The sequence below is a fragment of the Montipora capricornis genome, chromosome 1, assembly GCF_036669925.1.
Source record: "Montipora capricornis isolate CH-2021 chromosome 1, ASM3666992v2, whole genome shotgun sequence".
In the NCBI taxonomy this organism is placed as follows: Eukaryota; Metazoa; Cnidaria; class Anthozoa; order Scleractinia; family Acroporidae; genus Montipora; species Montipora capricornis.
The window spans coordinates 24,485,803-24,503,302 of NC_090883.1; the positions used below are offsets into that span (position 1 = coordinate 24,485,803).

Genomic DNA, 17,500 nt, shown 5'->3' on the forward strand with positions numbered 1-17,500 from the left:
TTAGGATACTTTCTGTGTTGGTTAAACAATGACCTGTGACCTGTGTTTTGTATCTGCCAGACCACGAAGCTAAAGGAGTCTATTGTTGTTCAACAAAAATAAGTAGTTCCTCTACTTTATCAACACTGATTATGCCAACCATGGCACCAAGTAGACCATGTAAGTCACTGTCCATAACTATTATGTTGTTGTTTTGTCCAACCAGGCTGATGGTCATGCCATTCTTGATCAGCAGCAAGATGAGCCGCTCTAAATAAAATGCTAGAGAACTTTGAGGTACCATTGGATTGTTTGGAGCCCTTTACTACTGCTGTGTCGCTGCTTTAAGGACGTTCGCGCCCATTGCTACAGCGCATTTTTTCGTGCATGTCACTCACATGTCATGCATCGCAGACCACGAAGGTAAACAAACAAGGCATCGAGCCAGTGTTTGATCCTCCATCGGGCAGAGTCAATAGACCTTATTCACAATGGCTGCCATGTTGGATTTGCTATTATCATGCAAATTAGCTACACACTTTTTGGGGGGCAAACAACACAAGTTTGAGAGGTTATAACGAACACCTTAGCCACACAGATGATTTGTTTCACATTCATTGAATGTTTATCACCTAAGCAGTTAAATACAACCATTACACAAGTTACTTCGACGTTCTTTTAGTGAAAAATGAGCAGATAACGAAGTAGAAAGTCAAAATGTCAAAGGCAATCAAAAGATAAAAAAAATTTATAAAAGGTACTTAATTCTAAATACTAAAATGGACTTTTTGCAATGTTATTTCAATATTTCGTTGAACCGATTTTCCACAATTTGCTTTTTCTTCATTGTTTGCCCTCCAGCATAACGCATGGCTAATTTGCATGACGATATGAACACCAACATGGCGGCTATCGTGAAATAAGGCCTATTTGCGTCTGTAGCCTCCATCAGGACCCAGGTTTTCTCGGAATTGTCACGCAATGACGTGACAGTGCGAATAGACAATCGCTTTTACTCCCTTGAATTCTCAGTGACCCCCATTTTTCTTTCCGTAGGTCACTTTGTTTCCTGATTTTGTCCATTCAAAAAAAGAAAAAACAAATATCTCGCCTTTTATGCTCTCGTGCGACCGAGGGTTTCTTTCTTAGGCTGATATGTATCGTTTTTCAAGGTCTATTTCACCTCGGCAGGTATTTTTTGCAGGTTGCAGGTTGAAATTTCATTATAACTGGAAAATCGCTGGCACTAAAAAGAAAGGTAAAGCGATAGACTTGCCATGACTGTTACATGAATAGCTAACCTTAGGCCTAAAAACTTTTCTTTAGGCCTGATTAGGCCTAAGTTTAGCTATTCATGTAACAGTCACGGCAAGTCTATTACTTTACCTTTCTTTTTAGTGCCAGCAGTTTTCCAGTTATAATGAAATTTCAACCTGGAACCTGCAACCTGCAAAAAATACCTGCCGATTTCACCTCAGAAAAAGACATCAGCTGCAAAATTTATTTAGTTATATTAGTTATGTTGAATTGAGTATGTTTACCTGATCTAAATTTCACTAATACAGCTTTTTTTATTCCTGACAGTTGTAAGCTAAGATCGTCTTAAAATAACGCAAGCTTCTAAAACGAGCAAGGTGACCCCCCGTTTTTTTTGCCTTTTTGGCAAAAGTAGATCATTACCTTTCTGCGTGGCAAGTTTTAAAAAAATCTGCACATGGGAACATTTTGGGCGCCAACATCCTTAAGTTCTTGTGTAGTCTTAAAAATGGTGAGCGAGTAAATTGCAAAGATCCAAATAAAAAATTATTAAACATATCAGTGATGAGTTTGTTTATATCTAGATACTGAAAATTGGATGTCCAAGATGCATTTCCCTCCCACTAAATGAAAAATGGAGTAGGTTAATTTTAAGTGAAGTTTTTCAAAAAGTGGGTGTCCATAGCATTCCTGGACACCCCTCTAACTGAATCCTCAGTGTGGAGACAGCTTTGGAGTACTACTGAATTTCAATAAGTATATTTGAAAATGACGTTAATTTTAGACGAAATTATTGGTACAATTTTATGGGTTTGGTCTCAGGAAAAATAATTTTGTCAGGTGGCATAAAGTTCTTGCATTTTGCAATCTTAAAATTATTATTAAGTCTCCTTGCTTCTGTGACTACCCTTTTCCATCCATATACCAATTTTAGACTGAACTGTCTGAAGAAGCATTTTGCTACCTTCACTCCAGCCATGAATTTTAGTGAAACAATTGACTGTAGTGTTCCATACTGTACTGTACTGTAGTCAAGGAAAGTAAACTAAACATGTGAGATACACTCCTAAATAGTAGGAGATAATTTTATAAATACTTTTAAAAGTTGGGCATCTAAGGTTTGTTTATTTCCATCTTAGTGCAGAACAATCATAGGCAGCAGAAGTGGGGGGGGGGGGGGGATTCGTGCGAAAACAGCACAAAAACAATGACAGCACCACCTATCACAGATTGCCTTTTGAGACACGAGAAAATAATTATTTATTGTTAGCAAACTTTCTGCATGCATGGTGCTAAGGATTTTAAAACTTTATGGGCTTCTGTACAGAAAACTTTGGAATTTCAACGTATTCTTAATTACATTGTACATTTCACTGTCGAGTAACACAGTCAGTATTTACAAGCAGCTAGTGAGAGACAAAAACAAAACAAAATGAGGAACATTTAAAACACACTTCTTCACACAAAAGGAGAACAGCTGATACTTGAAACAGGAAATTTTAATTTTCTTGCTAAAATAAATAAGCTCTCTTTCACTAACTTTTACAGCATTCATGACAGATAACTCAAATGAACAAAATCTCCTCAATAATTTTAATTAACACTAATATTACTATATTACACTCTTTCTTTACTGTAAAAATATAGCCAAGATGTACTCACAATGCTTCCTTTTCAGTTACATAAAAAAATTAAACTCAGAATTAAATGCTACTACTTTATACACACCAATATATGCTCCAAAGCAAAGGATGCAGTTAAGAAATGGAAGAAAGTTACTACTCCGTATAATTTCAGCTATTGGCACTGCTAATTTCCAATCACAATTTCCTTTTGCATTCATATTACTGGCAAAGCTCTGTGACATCCTGTGTTGACTAGATGTTTGATTGGACCCATCTAGGTTGATGAATTTTTTAAAGCAAAAGAGGAATAAATTAAGCCTAAAAGCCCTGCAACAACCCCAAATAATGCCATGAAAATCTCAAAAGCTCTCTGATACCATCTCAATTTCTTCCACTTGAGCTGCAAATGGAAGAGGCATGGGAAAATTAAAGTTATACAAACTCCGAACACACTGCCAAAAATTCCCATGAGTAGGCCGAAATGAGGAACCGCCAGTGCAATTCCCAGGGTTGAAAATACAAGAATGACCCTTGTCAATAAAACCCAGCAAAAATTGTATCGTTTTTCCTTGTAACATATTGGAATCTTTGGCAACAGCACCATGTCCAGAGTTCCACTGATGATAAACATATTTAGAGGGTACGAGAAGTAAGCATTTACGACCACAAATGCTGTCGCTATCTTACTTAATATAGATGCACGTGATATGCTAAGATTTAAAATGACAATTGGTCGAGTGTCACTACCAAAAGTGAGGCAGCAGAACAGCCCAATAAAAAATTTTGTCAGGGTCACAGAAGAAAATGCCCAGTTGGAGACCTTTTTGTATTTTTTGGGTTGTTGCATAGAACCCTCAATCCCAGGAAAAACTGTGTGCCCGCAGTAGGAGAATAAAATAATACCTAAACCAATTGGGAATGTATTAAGATTGAAAGAAGGTATTTTTTGAAATTTCCATGACTGCAAATTTGCTAAGGAGAAGCCTAATATTATGAAAACAATCACTAAAACTGCTAGCACTGCTAGCATGCTTAACCATGCCAAAACTGAGAGTTTTTGGATAAACACTGTCACCAACAAAGCCAATGTACATATTAAGCACCACTCTTGCAGTGATAGCACAACCAAGTCACTGAAAAGATCCCTCATGCTACTTCCCATAAGCATTACCAACAGGACGCAGCTAGAGTATGATAGCCCCACAGTTATGAAATCAACCAAGCGTCCTCCAGTCGGTCCCCACACTTCGGCTCCTATTTCGGCATAGCTCGCTCTGACTCGTTTCCGCAGTCGGCTTTTCGGGGAAACCTCGTAGAGGCAATCGACGAGAAGAACGGAAGTCACAGCGTCGAAAAAGCCAACGACCAAGGTGAGTATCAGTGCTGACAGGCCTCCCAACGCGATCGCATAAGGCATAGCTAGCGCACTACTGCTAGAGATTGTCATATTGATCATATTCCAAAGAGCAAGTATAGTAGGTGCAAGCCCATCTTCGGATACTTTCTCGAATATTGACGACAATGTTCCGCTTTTCGACTTAGAGTTGACGCCGCGATCGTGCATCGACAAGGAAACCGATTGTTGATTTAGAGATCGAGTGACACAAACCGCATTGGAATACAACGAGAACTGGAAGGAAGGAATGAACAGCGACGCTTGGCTTGTCGTGAAAGTGGTAGTGAAACTCTTGCTATTGTGAGTGAAGAAACTAGCGCCACTTTTCTCGAGCTCGGAGCCCGAATTGTGCAGCAACGGCGTGCTTTCATCTAGTTCCAAGTCATCATTTTCCTCTTCGAGAGGATCTTGTTCTTCTTCGATTTGTTCGTTTGTGAGTGGCATGCCTTCAATGATTGTCACAAGCTCTGGTTCTTTGATGACCGTACTACCACTCAGAGGCAAAGGGATCGCAAACGTGTTCGTTTCCAAGCTTTCTTTGTCCATTTCGATTGCTCTCTTCTGGTCCAAGTTTGTCCTTTCTCCCGCTAAAATTCCAAGATTTTGCTAATAGCAAATCTCCGAAGAATACATCCTTTCAACGGAGAGGCGGCTTCTATTCTCAACAAAGTTGAAGTGTGCATCGGTCCTGTTGTTTCCAAGTTGTCCAAGTCAGACTGGTTTTTCCCAGTTATACTAACTTGTCTCAAGTTTCGCGCCTGACTCATGTCACGAAACTTCCGGTTAAACACGTAAACCTGCGTGGTACGAATTCATTATGTTAGCAGTTTCCGAGGCTTTTTTTTTTATTGCAAAAGAAAGAATCAAGTTGTAGTTTCGCATTTGTTGTATGAACTATTTTCACAAATAACTGAGTAAAAAAGGGCCACATAATTTCGAGACTGGTGGAGTATAATGGTTCGTTTCGCTGTGCAGTGGATGAAACAGCATGAAAGGACCTGTCATATAAATATTGGGATCTGTTATACTTGTGGCTCGTTTGGCTCGGCAGTGGATAAAAGAAAGAGTCATATAAACACTGGCGTGTTAGACTGTTGCCTCGTTTGGCTCGGCAGTGGATGGCAAACGAGCCGGCTCGTCGTCAGTAAAATCAAGCCAACAAACATTGAGCCTCGTCACACAATCCACCGCTTTCTCGTGGTTTTCCGGCCAAAGTGCAAATTGGACAGATGAGTCAACAAAAGTCGCTAACAAAGCCCCTTTTGAAAACCAAGCAACTGTGGCATTGTGTACGTTTCATACGTAGACATTGTAAATAACGAAATTATTCCTTTTTCCCGTTTAATACTGATTTCGTAAAACCGGAAGTTACGATGAAAACTACTTGCTCCGACCACAAAACCATCAACGACAGTATCACGACTTCCTTCTTCCCCTTTGCCACTTTCCTTTCTACACGGACACACTGAAAAACCCTGATAGTCCGGTATTTTCTGTTTATTAAATTCATTGTTAAGATCAATGGTCTCGGCGTTTTTTGTTGGTAATTTTTGTCAAGAAGTGGGATTAGTAAAGCATGCACGTGTCGTAATACGTGTTATTAAACGTTTTTGCCCTGTTTCGGTTTCAAGTTTAGTAGACTAGACAGTATAACTCATATAAAAACCCTTCCAAAATTGTATTAATATACCAATGTCTTGAAAATAAAATTTATGACAAATAAAATAAAACAAGACCATGTTCAGTTAACACTCGAAACATCAGCCACCCCCTTAAAAGTTGGGTTTTATTTACAAGCAGGTTTTAGTAACTTCGATCTTCTCAGACAATACGTTTTTGAAACTGAAGTCGTTCTTAAGTACCTTTTAATGCCCAGTTTCTTTTCATTATTTTATGTTCAGGGGTGAAAAGGTGAAACTGCCCTGTTTTTGAAAGTGCCACCTACTCTTCAAGTGCTTAATAAAAAAAATCATACCCTTTGTACAGATTGTGAAAATTATATGTTTATGAAACACTAAAAAGCAACCCTTAAGTTTGACAAATCATTTCTTTATTACTGACTTCAAATTTCTCAGAGATCTGAATCAAGGAGAAAAGACATCATTGTTATCATTTTATTGGATCATAACACAGAGCACAGTACGTGTTTGCCAGGAGATGTATGTGCACAAAAATACAGGAGTTTTGGACTTCCACAGCCTTTTCTCAACACTACAATTTTAAACTGCTGAGTAAATAAAAGCATTTTCTGCTCAATTCACATTCAAGTTTCTGAAAACATCAGTCATGATGTGCTCAGGTTTCTGAGCACATCAATCATGAACCCCTCTATTAATAATATTATTGTTTCCAAAATAAGCAGTTCTATAATAATATTACTGTCAAAGCACAAAAACCTACCAGTCAAGTACTAAGTATGTGTTATTCAAACAAATTCAAAATTTAAAAAAAGAGAGAAAAAACTGATTTTTGTGACTTCAAAGTATCTCTGTTATGGAACCAAGAGTTTAATTAAGATTTATCTGGTAATGAACTGAATATTTCACTCTTTAAGCTAACAGCATCAAAAAACTATGTCCCCGTTTAACTCATAAGAATGATACTTATAGATTTTACTCTGTCTAACGCCAGACGATTTTACTCGTCAATGGGGAACCCCTCGGGGCTTAAAGGGTTAACTCATAAGAATGATACTTATAGATTTTACTCTGTCTAACGCCAGACGATTTTACTCGTCAATGGGGAACCCCTCGGGGCTTAAAGGGTTAACTCATAAGAATGATACTTATAGATTTACTCTGTCGAAAGCCAGACGATTTTACTTGTCAATGGGGGCTGATTCAGGGCTGGAAGGGTTGAGTCACTTTCACACTTAAAAAAGTGAAATTGTAACTGAAGCTACACAACCCGAAAGACAAGACAGGCCCTACTAACAAAAATAGTGGCTTTTACCAAATAAAACTGGAAATTGGGAGGACAAGGTTTCAAGTTTCTAAAGAAACTGTGGTGTTGCATTGGTGGGGAAGCAAAACACAGATTCAAATGGGTTTATCAAATGAGTTAATATCGTACATTGAAATTTGAAAGCTGCTGTTTCAAGCATTAGCACTTCATCAGAGCAAAGGGCCAACGCTTCAAGGGCTGATGCTCAAAATGTCAGCTTTCAACTTTCTCTATGGAAGTCAATTTGCTATATCAACGCACTTGATGAACACATTTCTGTGAAAATTAGGATATCATTTTTTTTTAATTTCGTAGTGCTGTTACTTGAATGTGTGAAAGGAATCCACAAGAGCTTTTCCAGAATAAACAAAGCCAAGCCCTCCAGCAAAAACTCCAAAAACAATGAGGACAATCTCCCCAGTGATATGATACCAGCGGAGATAATTCCAACGCAGCACGAGATGCGCTATACAAGGAAATCCAAATGACAAACATGTTCCAGTAAAACTGCCCACAAATCCCATTAGCAGGCCGAAATGTGGCACAACAAGAGCAATGAATAATGCCAAGGTCACCAGTAATGTTCTTGTCAACAGCAGCCAGTACCAATGATATTTTGTTCCTGGTGCTAAATGAGGAAAGTGAGGGCCAATAATGTTGTCAAATGTTTCCACCACGACAAATAGAGGGAGAGGAAAGGAGAAAAACACATTCATTGCCACCAAGATTGTTGCTGCTGTGTTAAATCCGACATTTCCTTCCAAGTTGAGAGTAAAGACTTGTTTAGTGAGGTGTCCAAATGTGAGCACAGAAAAGATGCCAAACAGCGTTTTAACAACAGCAGAGATAAAAAATGAAACATGCATCATGTTATTAAAGTGTTTGGGTTCTCTCATGCTCCCTTCAATGCCTGGAAAGACAGCATGGGCACAGTAACTGAATGTAACTATACCAAATCCAACAGGAAATGTACTAATGTTGAACGAGGGAATATTATCCCATGTCCATTCATCACTGAGAACAATGCAATACGATATCATGACCATGAGTGCTGACATGAGTGAAAATACAGCCACCATGCTCATCCATGCAATAAGAGAGAGTCTTTGAATGAAGACACTTGGAAGAACAGCCAAGGAACAGATGATTGCCCATTCATTTAGACCAATTGGCACATACTTTGCTGTGATCTGAGAAAACATTGAAGTGAGCAGGATCAGATACAGCACTGCAGCTGAGTAGAGTTCTATTGTCTGCACAATACTGACGACTTTCCCGCCCACTCCAGGCCAGACCGCATCACCAACATCAGGGTATGACTCACGCACTCTTTTCCTTACCTTGCTGCGAGGTGAGATTTCATACAAGCAGTCGACCAGTAATATTCCAGTAAAGTCACAGAACATAGCCACAATAAAGATACAGACAACCGCAGCCACCCCTCCCTCCCTAACTGCATATGGAACACCAAGGATGCCCATCCCTTGTATCAGGTTGGTCACATTCCAGCCAGCCAAGATAGCTGAAGCTTGTCTGTCTAAACTCTCCTTCTCAATAAGGGACAAGGTCAGATTGGAAACTGTGAAGGACTTAAAACGTTTGAATTGTGTATTCCAAGGCGATCTACGTGTAGGACCACCCAAGCAGTTTGGTAGTAAAGGGGTTGCTTCCGTTGACTCCTGGGGCTGTTTCCTGTCCAATATATTTAGTTCGTGGCTTTCTTCTTTCGCTGTTTCATATTGACTGCCCCTTGTTAGAGATAATGAACTATAAGACGCAGTAAATTGCAAATCGTTGTCAATACTTCCATCCTTTGCCATTGCGCAATATTCGAAGCCGCACAAAATTAATGAAATTGAAAAATGGTAACACCACGTGGAGGGAAACCCTGAATGTCACATCGTCCAATATTACTGAGAGTGTTCCGCTCCTACCTCTCAACAATGTGGTGAAAAACGCGGTCTTTGAATTTCACAAGATTATTGATGTAATAATCATTTGTGAAATCCGTACGAAGTCCATTTACTTTGTCACGCTTCGTCAAGGTATCTATTGTGATTGGTTGAATTCCTCGTACTCCCGTGTGAAACAACCATAAAAGGCTGAAAACATCAAATACAGACACGTGCTATAACAGCAAGAGAACTCTTTTGAACCCCTTCACAAAGGCTCTATCAATGGCATTTTTTTGTTTACAGTTTTGCAGGTGCTATGTAAGATGATGCAACGGCAAGGCTTTTGCAAACTGCTTTGCACTGACTCGTTGTCGTGACGGACAAGTCGCAAAACGACATAAATATGATTGGTTGACAAAGTGTGCTTCCCCTAAAAGGACCCATAACAAAGATAAGACGAACACGTGCTTACCTGTTTCCAATTTGTTTGATCGCGATGGCCTAGCTTTAAAGAGTTTAAGGTTTCCAATGGGAGCTGTTTGAACGTGCTTCGAGCTTGCTACAAAAAAGCGAAGTACGTCTCCTTATATAGGACTTCGAAGAAATTACTGCATCGAGACTGCAAGTGGAGGCTTGCGAAATGGACAGTGAAACGGCAGTTGCAGCTCTGTCCTTCAACAAGTCACCTGGACAAGACGGCGAAGCGATCTCCTTACACAAACCGGCTTTCGGGTCCTTGGGTGAGGAATCACCTCTCCTGTGTGCTCTAGATGATGACGTTGCATCGACCTTGAAGAAAGCAAGCTTCGCGGAGAGCGTGCGAAAACTCGGTGGTGCATCTCTGACTGTTTCAGCCTTGGAACGACCATCGGATGATAGGCGCGCTTCAGCTTGGCTCGCTGGCTGGAACGTCACGAATCTTATCCAGGGAACCGGTATCCTCGGAGTGCCTTACGCTGTGATGATGGGCGGTTGGGCCTCTGTAGCCATCATCGTGATAGTAGCTGCTATTTGCTGCTACACCGGCAAGCTTCTGGTGGAATGTCTCTACGTGGAATCCAAACGTACAGGCCAGTTAAAGCGCGCGTACGTAAATTACCCCGAAGTCGGAGAAGCCGCTTGGCCCGGATGGGGGAACAAAATCGTTAGCGTTGTTCAAGTGTGTGAAATGTATGGGGGCGTGATCATGTACATTGTGCTGCTAGCCACGGTGTTCAGCGACATTCTTCAGGAAAAGGTTCCCTTTGATATCTACCAGTGGGCAGTTATCTGCGCGTACGTTGCACTACCTGGAATCTTCATCACGCGAGTGTCGGTAATCGCGTGGATCAGTATGATATCTGTTTTTGCTTTGCTCTCCAGTATTGCCACTATCATCATTTACTGTATTACTGAGTATCGGGACATGGCCATCTCCAATATTCCTCCTTTTGACCCGCAGAAGTTCCCCATTGGATTCGGTGTCATTGTGTTTAGCTACTGTGCTCATGCTGTGTTTCCTGGCGTTGAAGGAAGCATGCGCGAACCAAAGCAATTTCCCATGATGATGAACTCTGCTTTCAGTCTGGCAGGAGTTGTCAAGGTCTTACTTGGTTTACTGGCTGTCCTCAGATTTGGCAAACAAACCAATCAAGTCATCACAGTCAACATGGCCAACAGTCCAGTCTTCAACATTGTTGCTACAGCATTGGTCGTCACCAATGTTTTCCTGGCCTTTCCTCTCTGCATGTTCGTTGTTTTGGAAACATGGGATAACAAGTTGTTGCCGTATTTTCCTCACCTTGGTAGAGATAGCAAACATCACTGGTTTTGGTTGGTTTTGACACTGACCTTGCTTCTCACTTTCGCTCTGTTCCTGGCAGTCATTGTTCCTCACTTTGGTTTATTGATGGGATTTGTCGGCAGCTTCACCGGTACTTGTCTTTCGTTTGTTTTTCCTTGTGTGTTTCACCTTGTCCTTCACTGGAATAAAACCCCTTGGTACAGCGTTTTGACCAAGATTCTGATAATTCTGTTTGGTTTGGTGTGTGGTGCATGTGGTTTGTTTTTCTCAGGAAGGGAGCTTGCAAAAGCATTCTCATTTAAGAGCAAATAGGGAGAAACAGATTAATTCTGCTTGTTGATTTATTATTTTCAAAGAATGCTGACAGTTTGCAATATTCATATTTTAAATGTTATTCTCATTGTGAAGCACTTTTGCATATGATTGTTATATAAAATTTTTAAGCACTATATAAAATTACCATTAGTATTATTATCATTATTTATCATAATATTACAAGCGCAAGTGAAAAAAAAACCAACAGATATCTGGCCCCAGTTGCTCAGAAGATGGATAACACTATCCACCAGATAAATCACTATCCGTTGGATAGCACAATAATTATTGGTTTTACTATGACTTCTAGTGTTTTATCCGGTGAAAAGCGCTATTGATTGTTTGAACAACTGGGGCCAGGTGTGTAACTTGAACAAAGTAGCTGCCAGATCAAATAATAAAAATTATTATTATTATTATTATTCATTCAAAATATTTCCTCGTTTCTGATTGGTTAAAACCACACGCATAATTCACCATAGCCAGCTGCTGTTCACCAAATTTGGAAAGGTACTTCGTCATATTGAATCAATGACGTCAAAAATGCAGCCCGCTGCAGATTATTGAACCAATGACGTCAAAAGTGCAGCCCACTGCAAATTATTGTGTTATTTTTGTTGAGTAGAAAAATGGCTGTGAGTAGGTTTAGAAGTTTGAGCAAAGAAAATATTTTGAATGAATAATAAAGCAATATTGAATTTGGCGTTCGTAGAATATGAAGAATTTTGCAGATCTCGGAGGATGTTATCCACCTCGGCCTTCGGCCTTGGTGGATAACACCCTCCTCGACCTGCAGAATTCTTCATATCCTACTCAGCCTCATTCAATAATTCTTAAATATTATTGGTGTGGATATTGTAGACAGGGAAATGGGGAAGAGGGCAGAACCATCTCAAATTCCTTTTTCAATTTTAGTCATTTCACCAAAACCTGTCTTGTTTTAAGCAATGAGCAACTCAACATCTGCAAAACATTCGTTTACAAAAGCGCAAATGCAAAAGAGGAGGTAGTATGGCCCAATGGTCAGGCCTAGGGTGCTTGCCTTGAGATCTAGAAATCCTGGGTTCAGTCAGTTAAGTTTGTTTGTATGTAAAGATACCTTTTTTTGCATACCACATTCAACAGTTTTGCAAGTGAAGTGACTCTGTCATTCATTGTTTAGATATTTTTGATGAACCCATTGACACCCGGGACTAAGACTGTCTACAAGCCAGAAGATTTTACTCTGTCGAAAGCCAGGTGATTTTACTTGTCAACTGGGAGTGTCCTAGGGCATTTGAGGTATCAATGGGTGAAGCAGTCAAAACCTATGTCCATACCATTAAAGTGTGTACATTTATGAAGTGAAAATATATTTTGCTTATTTTAAAGACCTTCAAGAATGATGAAGAATGGTGTTTTCTATTCTGGAATATCTTTTCTCATTTCCGAGATATTTAAGTTTTTGTTCAAAAATTGATGATGTCATAAACTGTACACATGTCTAATAAATCACGAAATTGAAATATCTCTTAAACTATTGGCTGGGTTGTGTTCAACTTGGCACCAGTAGTGTTGATCAGGTAAGGCACAAAGTGAGACCCATTAAGATGTTGCCATGGGAACACTCGCGTTTCAAGTGCCGAAGGTACTCCAAACTGGGAGGGTCTGGGGGCATGCTCCCCCTGAAAATTTTGGTATTTAGGGTCTTGCAAATGCCATTTCCGACCATTTCCGAAGGACATAATATTCAGTAAATAAATGCGAAGGAAAAGGCAGTACTTAGTTGGTTTTTTTACCCATCTGTAGAGGTTTCAGCAAGCTGCAACACAAACAGGGGGTTTACAAGCAAAGGGAAAGATGTCGCAAACTCAGTTATAACATCATCATCATAACCTTTCCTTCAAAAATAACCAGGAACTGGGGACTGCTGATGAGACTGACACTGTGTGGGGGGCCTCAGAGGGCTTTCACTTATAACAGAAAATCTTTAAAAAAAATCCAACCAAATTCTCAAGTACACACATTTGTATTTGCATAAAGGACACTATATCCCTGATCTCGCATTTTGAACAGATAACTAAAGGCAAATGGCAAGACTGTATGTATGCATGTGCTGCCCGTAATGCTTTACATCTCTGTATAAGCTTACCAAGAGTGAAGATGTCTTATTACCACAATAAACGACAACATAAATCCTGCGTTAAATAGACCCAACAGCAAAAAAATGGTTGTCATGGCAACAGCATAGAGGGTATACATTTTGTGCCTTACTAATGTAGATTACCTCTACCGAGTTTGAACAACACTCGTCCAATATTTTCAGAGATATTCTCAAATTTGTGATTTGTTACAGTCACGTGTACAGTTGGTGATGTCATCAATTTGAATATCTCTGGAATGCGAGATGTTCCAAAATAGAAAACACCATTCTTCATCATTTTGCAAGGTCTTTAAAGTAAGCAAAAGATATTTTTTACTCCATAGGCATTCTAATGTATCAATAAAAATTCTATAGCCAAAGACATGTCATTATTCTTATCACTAGTAATGAAATAAATAAGAACTTTATTTCTGTGTCAAAAATTAAAGCAGCTCTGCACTATCTAGAAACAAAATAATTAAATTAAGTGATATTAAACTCGATAAAAACTTGATAAAAACCCTTAAAACCTATGCATAGCATTAACTCATCGCCCTTAGCATTTTTATTGACCATTGGTTAAAAACCCATGGGTTTAAATCAAATTACCCGGTGTTGCTCAAAGATTGAGGTTTAGGGTTAGCCTAACCTAGACCAACCAAGTCTCTCCCTAAATTGAAGGATTATTCTTAATTGTCAATTTGCTCCAAGTGAAGTTTTATTGTTCATTTTGGACACTGAAAGCTTGATAGGGATCATGGGAAATGAACTTTTTTTTCAAAAGCCGAACCCTAATGTCTGAACTTGAAATACTCTAACATGGGGATGTTTGATTAATAACCCCTTCAGCTGGAGTTGATCTTGCTGCTTTTTTTTTATAAATGGCTCCGAGCGTTGTGTGAATTAAGGGGCTGCTATAGAGACTGTTAAAAAACAGGTAGACTTTCATATACCCATTGTTTTCGTTTGGGGCCGGATGTTTCATCAGGTCATTTCGCATTCCATGTCCGGTACTTTGATGCCAATATTTGAGGGGTTTGTTTATTTTTAATTTTATTATCATAATTTGTTTTACTTACTTTCTTAAAGAGAATTTGAGTGAACTCCAGCCTTGCCCAGGAAATAGATTATTAGGTTCCAGAGTGTCCTATTTTTAAAATTTCCTTGGGGGGTGGGGGGGGGATGCCCCCAGACCCCCCAGACCCCCCAGACCCCCCAGACCCCCCAGACCCCCCTAGGTAGATTGCGCCTCCGGCGCTCGCAAGGCGCCTTGCTGAGCCAAAAAATGTCAGAATTAAGTCCACTACTTTACAAAACGTTTGAAAACCCTGTATACCAGACTAAAATGGTAGAGGACAAAAGAACCTTATTCCGATTAGGCGTTGCTAGTTATGTATTGTTACGTTCGCTTTGTTCTTTTGTTTGATGGACATTAATTATTTCGGATCCGATATATGAAAGACCAGCCTAAAAAGCTGGGGGTGGGGAGGAGTGGGTAGCTCAAGAGTATCTTCAGAAGAAGAGACGACCTGGGAATGAGATGAAATCTGGTTGTAATTCCATGTTGAAATACACTAAATGAAAAATCCTCCTAAAATTTCTCAGCCAATACATTACTCAATATCTCTTGCCAACAGTACTCATCAATACTAGTTGCTTTATATTACGTAACGTTACTTTTACATGACTACTCATCACTACACTGCACTTACCATGACCATACAGCGCTAGCCGTATTACTATACACTACACACCATTGTACTACATTGCTACCTCTTACTAGACGTTCTCAGTCGTCACTTCACAGAACTAGCCATCGGCTGTGTGCAAATGTGGGATGGGGTCATCAGGGACTCAGGGGCGTTGGCACTTGTGGGCGTGGCGACGCATTTTTGCCATTTGTTCAACTTTTCATCATATTTCACAAAATCATCCTCCACAGGCTAACCCCGAAGGGCATCAGGATGAAAAGGCTCTGGTTTCACTCGGCAGCGGAAACATCGGAATTTTCTATTGGAGCCGAAAACATATGCTCTCGTACGCTCGTGTTGACTTTCGAGCGGGTCATTTCCAGCCATAACAAACAGCCCAAAACGGTTTAGCCGCTAAATTAGATAGTGAGACTCGCGGGAAAGAAAAAAAGAAGATCAGTAATGGCCGATACATGTACAGTCCCTTCACAGTTGCAGAACACACGACCCGGAAGTGTCGAAGAGATCGCTTTGGATCCATCGATATCGGAAGCAACTATTGTTCCCTTGGGAGAGAAGGCAGACTTGCTCAGGAAAGAACCCGCAGCCAGGGACAATCTTCTCAGTCTTGGACTTACAAAGACGAATCTATCGCAAAGTTTGAAGAAATTGCACTCGGCAACAATTTCCTTGATAGAGAGGCCGTCAAATGGCAGACGCGCTAACGCTTTTCTTGCCGGATGGAATGTTACAAACCTTATTCAAGGAACAGGAATTTTGGGAATTCCCTACGCCGTCAAGAAGGGCGGATGGGCCGCCGTCGCTTCTATTTTCGTCTGTGGGTTTCTATGTTGTTACACTGGAAAGCTGTTAATCGATTGTCTCTACAGAGAGTCGAAAAGCACCGGACAGCCGAAGAGAGTCCGAGTCAATTACCCGGAAATTGGCGAAGCAGTGTGGCCACGATTGGGGAATAAGATTGTGAGCGTTGTTCAAGTTTGTGAAATGTCAGGAATAGCAGTGACTTACATTACCCTTCTGGCATCCATATTTTTTGATTTCTTTCACAGCAAGACCTCCCTAGATATCTATCACTGGACTGTGATAGTGGGATGTTTTGTCCTGCCAGAGTTATTCGTCACTCGGGTCTCGTTGATTGCCTGGATCAGCATGATCTCTGTCTTTTCGCTCTTTTGTGCTATTCTGACCATAATAATCTACTGCATCACGCAATATAAGGAGATGACCCTTAGCAACATGCCAGATTTTCAGTTGAACTCCTTCCTCGTAGGCTTTGGCATTATAGTTTTTAGCTTCACTGCCCATGCTGTGTTTCCCGGGGTGGAAGCCAGCATGAGACATCCCGAGCAATACCCCACCATGTTAAATATTGCATTCGCCAACTCGACCATCACTAAACTTGCTCTCGGAATGTTAGGGGTACTACGCTATGGACACAATCTAAACCAATCGGTGACGCTAAACCTCAAAAACAGTGCAACGTTCTACATCTTATCAAACACCTTTGTAGTCGCTAACGTCGTGCTTGCATTCCCGTTGGTCATGTTTGTTGTTTTGGAGACTTGGGACACCAAAATGCTTCCTTTTTTCCCGCACTTGGCTAAAGGAACAAGCTGGCACTGGTTTTGGCTGTTCTTGACTAGACCCGTACTCTTCACATTTGGCTTGTTTCTTGCCATCACTGTTCCCCATTTCGGCCTTGTTATGGGTTTTGTAGGCAGTTTGACTGGTACCAGCTTGTGTTTTATCTTCCCCAGTGTTTTCCATTTGAAGTTAAAGTGGAGCCAATTAGCTTGGTACCAAATAATAATTAGAATTGCAATAGCGGTTTTTGGAATTGTCTGTGGCATTCTTGGAGCTACATTTACTGCTGTTGAATTGTACAACGTAAGCAAACAATTGTCTCACTGAACTAAAGTTAACTTAAATTTAACGAACCTCTACTTATCAAAGTCCGTGGTATAAAAACAGCTAAAAACGTAGCCTGCAAGCAAGCTCTCCGTTGGGGTCTCGCGCGAGATTCTCGGGCGCAAGCTGTGAAGCGAGCCGCGAGAGGTTTTCTCTCACCCCCGCCCCAAACCTCTCGCGGCTCGCTTCACAGCTTGCGCCCGAGAATCTCGCGCGAGACCCCAACGGAGAGCTTGCTCGCAGGCTACTAAAAACGAAGTATATTCTTCAGGCGACTTCTTCTTTAGTTAACCGAGAATTTAACGGTAAATGTGCTGAGGCACGATAGCGGCAAACATGCTGAACACGTCTTCTTTATGTTCGTTTGCACGTAAAGTTCCTTGCGATCAAATAGGGGGAAAACACTGAAAACAAAACAACTCCAGAACACTTCTTACACACTTTGGCAACGTAATTGTAGTGGCTCTTTGGAAATTCAAAGATTACTTTATCAATAAAAGGACTCTTCAAAGTACGTATGTTTTTTAATTTCCTGCAAGAGATTATGAAGGTAAGAGAAGTAATC

At 40.4% G+C, this 17,500-nt stretch overlaps 4 protein-coding genes across 4 annotated transcripts; 2 read left to right on the forward strand and 2 right to left on the reverse strand.

The window, feature by feature from the left end:
* Window positions 1-2,717: 2,717 nt before the first annotated feature.
* On the reverse strand, window positions 2,718-5,835 carry LOC138030223 (vesicular inhibitory amino acid transporter-like). Its single transcript, XM_068878148.1, has one exon. The coding sequence runs from the start codon at window positions 4,801-4,803 to the stop codon at window positions 3,136-3,138; it is 1,668 nt and encodes a 555-aa protein (XP_068734249.1). The 5' UTR covers window positions 4,804-5,835; the 3' UTR covers window positions 2,718-3,135.
* Window positions 5,836-6,285: 450 nt separating this feature from the next.
* Window positions 6,286-9,284, reverse strand: LOC138030309 (vesicular inhibitory amino acid transporter-like). The gene is made up of 2 exons (XM_068878254.1): window positions 7,028-9,284; window positions 6,286-6,811 (listed from the first exon to the last, which is right to left on the reverse strand). Exon 1 carries the CDS (start codon window positions 9,018-9,020, stop codon window positions 7,521-7,523), a length of 1,500 nt encoding a protein of 499 aa, XP_068734355.1. The 5' UTR covers window positions 9,021-9,284; the 3' UTR covers window positions 6,286-6,811; window positions 7,028-7,520.
* Window positions 9,285-9,341: 57 nt separating this feature from the next.
* Window positions 9,342-13,790, forward strand: LOC138030388 (vesicular inhibitory amino acid transporter-like). The gene is made up of 2 exons (XM_068878327.1): window positions 9,342-11,008; window positions 12,356-13,790. The coding sequence occupies exons 1-2, from the start codon at window positions 9,736-9,738 to the stop codon at window positions 12,388-12,390; spliced, it is 1,308 nt and encodes a 435-aa protein (XP_068734428.1). The 5' UTR covers window positions 9,342-9,735; the 3' UTR covers window positions 12,391-13,790.
* A 752-nt stretch (window positions 13,791-14,542) lies between these two features.
* On the forward strand, window positions 14,543-17,449 carry LOC138052641 (vesicular inhibitory amino acid transporter-like). The gene is made up of 2 exons (XM_068899184.1): window positions 14,543-16,998; window positions 17,183-17,449. The coding sequence occupies exon 1, from the start codon at window positions 15,469-15,471 to the stop codon at window positions 16,936-16,938; it is 1,470 nt and encodes a 489-aa protein (XP_068755285.1). The 5' UTR covers window positions 14,543-15,468; the 3' UTR covers window positions 16,939-16,998; window positions 17,183-17,449.
* Window positions 17,450-17,500: the final 51 nt, after the last annotated feature.

What these genes read in the sequence shown, in the direction of transcription:
- LOC138030223 (XM_068878148.1), bottom strand. Translation starts at nt 4,803, where the DNA reads ATGGACAAAGAAAGCTTGGAAACGAACACGTTTGCGATCCCTTTGCCT.
- LOC138030388 (XM_068878327.1), top strand. Translation starts at nt 9,736, where the DNA reads ATGGACAGTGAAACGGCAGTTGCAGCTCTGTCCTTCAACAAGTCACCT. An exon ending in ATTTGTCGGCAGCTTCACCG is followed by an intron (nt 11,009 to 12,355) that starts GTACTTGTCTTT and finishes TTCATTGTTTAG; the next exon opens with ATATTTTTGATGAACCCATT.
- LOC138030309 (XM_068878254.1), bottom strand. Translation starts at nt 9,020, where the DNA reads ATGGCAAAGGATGGAAGTATTGACAACGATTTGCAATTTACTGCGTCT.
- LOC138052641 (XM_068899184.1), top strand. Translation starts at nt 15,469, where the DNA reads ATGGCCGATACATGTACAGTCCCTTCACAGTTGCAGAACACACGACCC.